An 11,126-nucleotide genomic window follows, 5' to 3' on the forward strand; every position below is an offset into this window, starting at 1 on the left:
CTGATTCACTGTGTGACAAGGCTCATGGTTGCGTAATTTCCTGAAAATGCAAATACAGCAGGAGAAAAAGTTCCCCAACTAAACGTCTCTTTTCATTGATTTATTTTGTTTCAAAACTTTTCTCTTTGCAGTTTCTATTTAGCTTCAATTTCACTTCATCCAGACTCTGATGACCACAAATGAGGCACAAACTAGTCCAGACTCATCCCATCCTCCCTGCTCCTCTTCCTCTCAGCTGTAATCCAAGCTGTTGCTGACAGTCTGAATTGTTGCTCTATAATGCAGCTGATTAATAGGCTTTGGATGAGCCTGTTAATGTGAGCGCTGGGCGGTGTGTATCCTGTCTGCTTGGCTTCTTGTACAGCATTAAAAAGTGAGAGCCCGGGTCAAAATTCCTTCTAATCTTATTTGATCTACAAAGGGCAAAAAGTTCATTTTTTGTTTGTTTTAGGAAATCACATCTTCAGTTGTGTGCTATTATTGAGAAAAAATGCGGCAAAGCTGTGGGATTTGATAACATGGCTTGCACAAACAAATACATCAATAAAAGGTGCTGGATGTGTCCTATTTCTGCATGTGTGTATGCTGGCTAGTCAAAAACTATGCAGAGCTTTTAGTTTATAACAGCTTTTATCGCATCCTAACTCAGCTTGTTAGAACTACCATTATGACTGTGTGCAGAATTGAATAGCTTGTCAAGGATAACCAGCTGATTGGTTGTTTTGAATGTAAACAGTGGCTGATTCGTTAAAGAGGACGTTAACGGAGTAGAAGAACAACAGGAGAGAGAAAGGAAAGAGAATGTACATTACCAGTCAAACGTTTAGACACATTTTTTCATTGGATTTAATTGGAAAGTGTGTGTATGAGTGAAAATTGGCGTTACTTTTCCTGGTTGATGAGAGCTCAGAGTACAGACGGAATGCAAGATTGACGCAGAATTTGCTGTTGTATGAAAATCTGACAGTTTAATAGTAGGTGTGGGAAAATCCAATCGAAAACTCTAATATTGGGATTTTTTGCTTAACAACTTTAAAATGGATTTTTTTTTTTGTTAAAAAAAAAATATATATATTTTTTAAAATAATAAAAACAATCCATTATAAAGTTTTTGTAATTTGTATTGTTTTTATTGATCTTTTTACGTCTTCTTGGGCATTATAGCAGCAGAATGATGGTCTGGCTACTTTGTTGTTTTCTCCTAATTGAAATCAAGAAAAATGACGAGCAAAAGAAAGTTTTGTACATCTTTTTTTTTTTTTTAGTCTAAAAAATCAGCAATAGAGGAATTTTGAGAATCGCAATTTAAATCAAATCAGCACCCAAAAAATCGGAATCGAATTAAATCACAACTAAAGCATATCGTCAAAGCCCTATTAAATAATGTGGGGGTTTTCTTTGGTTTTTTTTTCATCACAGCGGTCATGGTAACTTAACTAATAAATTAGGTCAATTAATCAATCTAAAATGGATTAAATCTACAGTACTTTTACTGTAACTAAAATTAGACTCACATGATAATAAATTATGACTAAAACCAAATGATAGTGCTGGCCACTTTGGCTAAAATTATGTCACACTATTTTTCTAAATAATTCTGAACTTTTTTCCAAATTTATACCAGTTTTGTTGTATCACCCCCACACTGCCCCACCCACCCATGACTGGCTGCTAACAACATTTTCCAGTGGTTGAGAGACAAACTGCATTATCAGGTTGGAAAAGAATAGACAACAATTAAGTTCTTTACAGAACTTATCAGGATCGTGTCACTGGCTGTATGGATCATGACGGTGTCCGTTATCTCAATCCACCAGCTGCTATTGTTGTTGTAGTCTGTACCTCTAACAAACACATCTACATCGAACTCGAGTTTCCTCTATCTTTTTCTTTTTTATTCTAGTTTTACCTGAGGATGTGGAGGGTTTTGATCTTAGTTTCAAACATTATTGGTTCTATAACCATGTTTACAGCTAAAGTTGTGAAACATGTTGCTTGTTTCAATGCATCTAATCATAACTTAATCAGCACATTGTCAGTAAGCACTCGTTTGGACTCGTCTGTTCTTCTAAACTCAAAATCTGACAACTTCAACATCTGCTACGGCTTTCTGAACTTTCTTCATCCATTTTAGTGTCTCAGCACAGAGAACGGCTGAATGTTTAGTGGTGCAGCAGTGAAAAAGGTCCCCCTCAAACAATTCCGTCTGCTCCATGTTCCCATTGACAGGGTCAGTTAGGGCCATTACAACAGCAAAGTTTCTGCAAGTAGCCTGCAACTCGTGTTTGTGGAGAGTACTGCACCGCTGAGGATCATTATGACTTGTTTAGATTGCATTTTCAGAAAGCCAGCGGCTGCTTCACGAGCCGTAAGTCAAGAGTCAGTGAGCCGCATGAGACGAGGAACACTACACTAAAAGCGAGATCTTTGTTTCAAAACCACAGATTTATAGTTGTATTAAGGTAAAATGTGCCAAATCAAAATAAAACTTGTTGAAATTTTTTAGATCTGTAATGTTATTATATTTGTATTAGTAAGATAACTTCAGAAAGGATGGGTCATTTATTACAACTTCATAAAATCTTACACAGCTATGACAGCAATAACAACCATAGTCACAATAATATTCACATAAACAGATTTGGTATCTGCAAATATTCAAATTTCAGATGTCGGTATCGGATCAGAACTCCCAAAAAGTGTATCGGTGCATCCCTAGGAGTTACCAATATGAGCTTATACAACCCCACCACTACTGAATGATGACTTAGTTACAAGAGTTAAACAAATACTGATCTGCTTAGTTTCATGAAAATGTGTTTATGATAAACCCCAACTGTGTGTAGTGATTGCATCTTCCTGTCGTCATGGTTTGTGGGTTGTGGTGCATTTAGATCCTCAGTGTAGTTTCATGTCAGTCTGGCCTCATGCTTCAACCACTGCCCTACTCTTTGTTTCTTCTGAGATCTCACCAAGAGCTCTTTATAGTTTAATAAACAGCACTTACTTATAAAACTAACTTGTTTTACCCACTCAAGGGTTTAAAGCTGAGGATATCAGTAGGTGCCGTTCAGAATCGACTCATTTTGCATCAATGCTCTGAGCTGCCCTCCAGCAAGAGGCCCAAAGGTAAACTTCCCCTGCAGTGGATAGATTTCCATGACAGATGTCCAACTGTTCCTCATGAGACAATTCGGCTTAATAACACACATGCATCAACTATCTGCAGCTTCAGGTATCAGCCTCTCGTCGTAGAGCTTTCCAGAAACAAACCTCTTATTGTTTGATTTTATATCTGCATTCATCGTTAACTGGATCAAAGTATGAATCCTCAGTATGTAATGTTCACTGGGAAGCAAAGGATTATCTGTATATCTGAGTATTCTCAATCATCACACTGAGTAATAATACGTTTCTGCTGCTTTTAGCATTTGCAGCAGATCTAAATGTTATAAACTCTATAATTAGATGGTTTGTCTCAACTGGTCAAACAATTCTGACATCCTCCGGACATGTTTCATCTTAGAAAGATGTTTCTATTGGTACAAAACGTTTTACGTCCACTTACCCAGAACACAGACGGTTTGTCAAAGTCCCGGGAAATTTGTAGTAAGTGGAGAAAAATTACAAGGACATGCAGCATTTATTATCATTGGCTGGATTTGCTTTGAAAGTTGTGAATTCCTGGAGGGAATTGACATAACGCAGCATGTGAGCCTGTTGTGTAACGGTAATAACATGGTCACTACTGACAAAAGTACAAGTTTTCATCAAGCGAAGAATCAAAGTGATTTGCATCAAGGGGATTGTTCCAGCTCTCGTTCTGCAAAGAACAAGGAACAGCCAGTGATGGTTTTTCGGACAAACGACACTTCATAAAAAAGACATTATTTTCATAAATAAAAAATCTCAACCGATTCATCAGCCAGCCAATTAAATCGACAGATTAAAGCCCTTTTCAAAATAATCATGACTGAGTTTTGTCAATTAAATACCGATTTATTCTCAATTTCTTCAAAAGTACTGTTATGTGTTGGGATCACGCAGAATGATGTCCTTGTGGCTTTTGTCCAATAGATAAAGCTGTGAATACGTTCAATCTTCAGTCCTCATTGCTGTCTTTTCAGCAACGGACAGGTGCAAAGCTACTGTCAAGAAACATTATAGGGTGGGCGGAGCCTGCTGACAGGCAGGTTCGTAGCGACGTTGCGAAAAAAATGACTCAACATGTCTCCAGTTTTAACTCTGTGTAATGAGTGAATGGGTTATGAGTAAGTCCTTTTCTTTACGTTGCATTGCTAAAGTTGTGCTAACTTAGCTTAAATAACTCCCTATCTGTAGTATATAGTGCCACACACGGATATGAAGTATGATCGTTTGTGTGATGTGGTCACTGACTTCATTCACTAAGTTAAAGAATGACTTGTCACAATAAATGCTCAGTTCATACCATTGAGAGGAGCAAACCTTCCCTGTTATTATGCATGATCCTCTCAGTTACTGAAACAGACTTTCACACTGTCTGTTAGCAGTTAGCAATAACTAGTCATAGCAGAAATGGAAAGTTCGAAAAATCGAATCATCTAGAACATTTTTTCCAGATAAAAGAATCAAGACAGAAACTGTGATATGTTCAGAACACGTCACCGTAGTAACATCTGGTGGCCAAAAAATGTGATTTTAAATTATGCAACTTGATAACCTGGAATGTTTTCATGTCTTCCAATCTAATCCACTTTATTTCTACAGCACATTTCATCTGCTGTCACATCTTGTGTTTGGTTTATAGTGATATTTCTATGGAAAGATGTTTCATTTTACCCAGTTAGTATTTGTAGACTTCTGGAAATGTATGTATTTTATTAATAAAGACGATCTGCTCAACTAGTCGGGCTGAGACGGTTTCGCCTCTTTCTCAAAAATTGCTCCTGCGTTGGGGAATGTTCTCTCACAAGAGACACAATCGCGAATGTAAGCGTTTTTATTTTGTAAAAAATGTCGTGAACATTTTTTTATTAGTTCATTTTGGACACTAGATAAAAAGATCACCACACATTTAGTTGTGTTTCACTGAATTTTAACTGTAAAGCGGGTGGAACAATTGTGGCATTTCGGAACGATTGGTGACGTAATGGAATACGATATGGAACGGTCACGTGACATCCGTGTCTCGATTCAGATCACAGAACATTGTTTTGCATCAAACAGTCCACATCAGTTTCAGACTGCAACACTGCATCACTAGCCATAACACCGCTGTAGTTCTGCTAGCCTAGCATAGCGTTAGCTGACAGCTTAGAGCCAGTAAGTAACTGCAGAAATAGCAAGAGTCTACTAAATCTTTGACAGCATAGAGCGACTGTTCATCACTCCGTCAGCGGCGTGTTGAGGCGCATTTTCAGAGGAGCAACGTGAACAGTTTACTCAGATCATGACCGAAACTGAAAATGCCTAGCATTACAGTCAGTCTTCAGCAACCGTCATCATGTGATGTTTTACTTCATCAGAAAATACCACAGTGTGACACAGGATGTCTTGTTGTAGAGTAATATTAGTGCCAGACTTTTTGTGGGTATTTTATATTTAAAATGCAGCATCTGCGAAACGTGTTTTTTATTTTGGCTGATATGAGTCATCATTCATGGCAAAGACAATAATAGAGTAAAGAAAATGCCACATAATGTTAAGGTCATCAGAGGGCTGCATAGACAATGTTTTTTCCAGTAACTTCACTCATTCTGTTGCTTATAATCTCATAATCTCTGGTTTGCATTCATCGTGAACTGAATAAGATTTTGGTCTAAGCCAGAGGTTTAATGGTTTATTGCATTTTTTTGTACCTGTAAATTTCTCCCTCCTGTAAATTTAAACAAGTACTAAATGAGAAAAAAAACTACTTGTTTGACAGTAAAACATTCTGCCTGTATTTCATGTCTTTGTTTATTGACCGTTAAGGGACAATAAAAGAAATTTTTTCCACATTATATATTAAATCTGCCTATCAGTTATTGGAAGTTTATGTCTGCTTAATATCATAAATCCCATCAGCCTCAAAATGTCCATTTTGGTCAGGCCCTCGTAACAGGAGAGTTTTTGCTGCAGCATCATCTGCTACTGAGGAACAGTTCCAAAGATAAAATGCTTGGCAACTGGTTTAAAATTAGTTTTTACTGAAGATACAGTTATAACTGTAGCCTGTAAATATACACATAGTTCACATCTCAAGAATCTGAGCTTTCTAACGGTGTATGATGTGTAGCAGTACTTGGAATGGAGACAGAGTAAAACACGTAATTATTTGTCCCGTCCAGCCCTCAGGACATCTTGTACCAACGGGTTAGGAACACATAAGTTGTGTGGAGAAAAAAAGGATAAGAACAGCTCAGAGGTGTCATGGCCAAATCAGTCATCCGACTTCAACCCCAACCGTGCAGCCAATGAAAGCAAACATTTTCTGGGAATGTTATCAGACTGTACGGGGGAAAAACTGCAGAAAACTGACTGTGATCACAGTACAAAGACAACTCTTCACAGGAGTCAAACGCCTATGATGCGGCCTTTTTATTTCCTGATAGCGTCTTAAACTGAGTAAATTTGTCATGATGTGGTTTCATTCGGTACCTTAGTTTCTGGTTTCCTGTTTTATTTTGTAGTTTTTCCTGTTTAGTTCTCTTGGTTCTTGTTTAGCTTCATGGATTTTCTGTTGTAGTTCACCTGGGTTCATTTACTAGATTTGTTTCACCTGTTTCTTGTTTGGTTTTCCTGTGTATTTATACCTCTCTGTTTCAGTTTGTGGTCGTTGGTTCATTTTGTTAGTTCTGTCCTCATCTTGTTCGGGAATAAATCTATCTTCGACCTGCATCCTGTTTTCCCTCATCTCTGCATTTGGGTCCACACCACATCTCCACTGCCACCGTGACAAAATCTATTTAAGCTGCACAACTTAAACACTTTAAATCTTTTTGAGGTGAAGCACAGAAAGTCTCACTGAGCAGGACTTCCAAAACGCCCCTTTTACAATGAGATTACCAGCAGGCTAATTCATAAATGAACCAACAAAGCATTGAGTAATACAAGTGCAGATTTCACTAACATAAATCTTGTTTGAGTAATCGGCGAGGATAAAGCTGCGGGTCACAATTAGGCACATTTTACAAACGAGATCGTAAACAAGGCTCTTGAACAAGCTTTAGTATTAACCCTGACCTGCGGTGAAAATGCTGAGCGTTGACAGATATCTTCAGTTTGTCTGAACCCTCCCTGAAGACGCGTCTTCAGACTGCATCCAGCTGGACATTCGTGACAAACTTGATAAAAACAGAGGCTCCTTAACGCTGGTGTCTTCATTTATTCTCACAGAACCAAAACATTTGGGTGAAATCCCAAGAAAACCCATTTGGTGTGTAACCATGAAGTCAGACTGTCCTAGCTTGGCTATTATTACTGAAATCTCCAAATACTTGGTTTGAGGCTTTATAAGTATAATATTTACACTATATCCTGCTTTAACATTTAAAATGCAAAGTTATTTTTGCAACTTAAAACGTAAAAACACAAGTAAAAGCTCAACGCTGAATCCCACTCAGTGTGTACATAAGACGTCTTCAGACCATAGACTGTATATAAAAGATGGACGGATCCTCCGTAACGTAGCTCCTAGGTTTCTGAAGAGCTGAATTGAAGCTCGGTGAGCGGTTCCTACCATCGCCATCTTGGCAGCGTCATGTGTGTTGTCTATCCCGGAATATACAAAAATGAGCAAAGAGGTAACGCTGAGAGGGGGGCTGTGAGCGTGGGAGTGGATGATTGACCCCTAGCAAACTCCAACCTGCCTTAGCTCAGAGCTAACTGAGCTAACCAGGAGCTAACAGAAACTAACAGAAGCTAACCAGCTAACGAAGGTAAGCGGGCTAAAGCTTAGTCACACTGTTAACCAGTTAAAATCCGTGGTTGTTCTACATTCCTCTTCCTTGAAGCTGGATATCGGGTACCTGCCAATCAAAACGACACGCCCCTAATTATGACGAATTTCAAGATTAAATTACTTTTAAACGGGTGAGTTAGAAAAAAAAATCACTCCCCCCCACAGTTGTCATGAAGGTAAACCTGACCTATTAAACCAAATATGGATTTTTGTACCAGGCTGTAAACGTTTTTTGTTTTTTTTCTAGTGTGAAGTTTGTCTTTTTAAATGTGAGTCTATGGGGATTTGCTCTGTTTGGGACCCCCTAGTGGATGAGGGGGAGATTGCAATTTTTTTGGCATTCTTGCATAGACTTCCCTTTGAACCACCAGAGTTTGCCGCTTGTTTGGTCTACAGGTCTGTCTAAACAGCAAAGCTTGCCATGAAACAATTTAGCTTTTTGTTCCAAAAACAAGTTTTATACTCTTTTTTTTTTTTAATCTACAAAAATCCGCATTAGCAAAAAATTGTTAGAAATGCAATTTAAATCAAATCGGCACCCAAAAAAATCGGAATCGACTCGAGACAAAAGCATATCGTCACAGCCCTACTACAAATAGAAATTTATTCTTTCAGTTTTCTTTTCTATGATGTAAACATTTTAAAGCTCAACATCCAGAACGTGGTCCAATCTATTTGTGTTAAAAGAAGAAGCTTGTTTTTCTATTTTAATGTCTCAGCTCAGAATTATATTTTAGATGAATTGTGATTTGATATGAATGGAAGTGATGCTGTTAAATCAGCATGTGACATTGTCTCATATCGATAGACAAATCCTGAATCGAACCTGGACTCCCCATTAGAAATAGAGTGAAACGCTCAGAGTAGAGCCCCCGGACACCTCCCTGGTAATTTGTACTGGACATGTCCCACCAGGACCACGCCTCATGAAAGACCCAGGACAAGCTAGATGGACTGTGACTGGAAGTGACTGGACGAAGTGATCGGGAAAGGGAAGTCTGGGCTTCTGTGCTTCATGACCCAACCCACAATATACAAAAGTGGATGTATGTATGTATGTATGGATGGATGGATGGATGGATATATGGATGGATGGATATACGTATGGATTGATGGAGGGATGGATATACGTATGGATTGATGGAGGGATGGATATACGTATGGATTGATGGAGGGATGGATATACGTATGGATTGATGGAGGGATGGATATATGTATGGATTGATGGATTGATGGATGAATGGATGGATGGATGGATATATGTATGGATGGATGGATGCATGGATGGATGGATGGATATGATATAGCATGAACAAACTTTACACACACACCTTTAGTCAGTTTACATGACATTATATTGATGTGTTCTCCTGCAACGGCTCTCTTCGTAACAATCATTCTTCTTTTATGGTTTTTGCACCAAAGCTGTTTAAAACTTTACAAAATTACTGAATCTATTTTATATGATAAGCATGTTATAACAATAACAGCAAGAACCCAAATAAGCAAGATATATATTCATCACTGTTAGGGATGTGACCACGCATTTCCAACCTGATTTCAGTACACAGCGTTCACAGGACAGTAAAACCTTCAAAAACCATCCTGTAAAACCTTTATCTGAAGTCAGCCTGTAATTCATCTATATAGTACTACACATTTACAGTAATCCACAACCTTTTACAAACTGACTTCCCCATTTTTAAGCCAATGCAGCGATTTGATCCAATCCAAACACACACTAGTGACCTGTGAAAGCAGCGCTTGCACTCTCACCACTACAGCACGAAGGATAAAATCAAACACAGACTTGTACTGTACACATTGGGAGCATCTGTTGTGTTTATGGCTGTGACAGTTCAACAGCAGGTGAGGTTAAAACCATATTACTATCTGTAAGGTAAATAACACAGAGTTTAACCCCAGATAAAACAGTTAACATCGGCGGGAGCATCTATGAAAAGGAGAATGGTGTAACAAACTATCATGATTATATTTCCCTGTTACATTTCACGTGTCTCAATGGTATACATAAGTAGTAAAGATGTAATTTCTCATGTCTTGATGTATTGCTAATTTCCCATTAATATAATTATATGAATATTATATTTGAGGTGCAGACAGTTTCAGTAGTAAGGTTTTTTTTATTATTATTATTCATTAACCACTTTAAAGTATTGTTATCTGTGTTGGCAGCTGTTTATTGACTCTCAGATAAGTTTACAGACCTGCTTAAACATAAATTAAGTACTTGAAACATCAGATTAAAATAATAAAACTGAGCTCAACCAGAAAGTTGGCTCACAGGAGGGTTTTTTTTTTTTTTTTTTTTTTGACGGCTCGTTGAGGAAAAGCGTGTCATTAACTGAGCTTGTTAAGACAGTAAATGCTATTAAGTGGGGTATTTATAGTTATCTAGCACCGTTACTTTCTGAGTTGCAAACCGGAAAGAAAACAAAATACTTAACGCCGCGTGAGCTCGTCAGGCTGCACGCCAAGTACGCGCGGTGCCCGTGTTTTTGTTGCACACAGCTGCGGGTCTTTGCCAGACGTACTCACCCAGAAAGGGAGCTCCGTTCCGCACAAGCGCTCCATCTCCGCCGGGAAACAGCCGTGAAGCCCTTCAACAAGGTCGAGCCTTCTCCTTTCCGCCCGGCTTTCCTTTTCTTTCACGTTACCAGGCGCTCGCGGAACTGTCACATGCCACACCGACAGGTACGCGTTGCGTTCGGGGAAGCCTCGGTTTTCTCCGCGCTGCCTATTTCCCACTCCTTTCTCCCTTTACGGACAGACCAGAGTCGGGAAACGGTCGGCTTCTTCCGCTCGGCGAGGGACGACAGAGAGAGAGAGAGAGAAGTCATTTGGGGGAAGCCGAGAATTATTTCTGGAGGAGGTTGTAGCGGTGGCAGGGCGTCAGCTTAGCAAGCCCCGCCCCCTTCGCGCCCAACCACACACGTACTAAACAATTTCATGCTGGAGTTTGTTGCTGAGTCATGCTATCAGGGCTTAGAGTTCAGGGAAATTACATGTAAATGAAAAGTAAAGACAAATACTGAAGGCGGATTTTTCATGGGCATCTCTGTGGCTGAATCAAACAGCACTGTCTAGAGTTTTTGTCATCATTATATGTTATTATTATGTTATATGATAAATATATGTGTGTGTGTGTGTGTGTACATATATACATATATATATATTTTTA

General features: G+C 38.8%; 1 protein-coding gene across 1 annotated transcript in view; it reads right to left on the bottom strand.

The window, feature by feature from the left end:
* Positions 1-10,738, bottom strand: part of abcc3 (ATP-binding cassette, sub-family C (CFTR/MRP), member 3) — a 101,400-nt gene extending 90,662 nt beyond the window's left edge. Inside the window, exon 1 of the mRNA XM_079261396.1 lies at positions 10,484-10,738. Within this exon, the coding sequence (XP_079117522.1) occupies positions 10,484-10,519 (36 nt within the window). The 5' untranslated portion in view covers positions 10,520-10,738. The remainder of the gene's footprint in view (positions 1-10,483) is intronic.
* Between the last annotated feature and the right edge of the window lie 388 nt (positions 10,739-11,126).

Source organism: Telmatherina bonti (assembly GCF_933228915.1).
Source record: "Telmatherina bonti genome assembly, chromosome: 21".
Lineage (NCBI taxonomy): Eukaryota > Metazoa > Chordata > Actinopteri > Atheriniformes > Telmatherinidae > Telmatherina > Telmatherina bonti.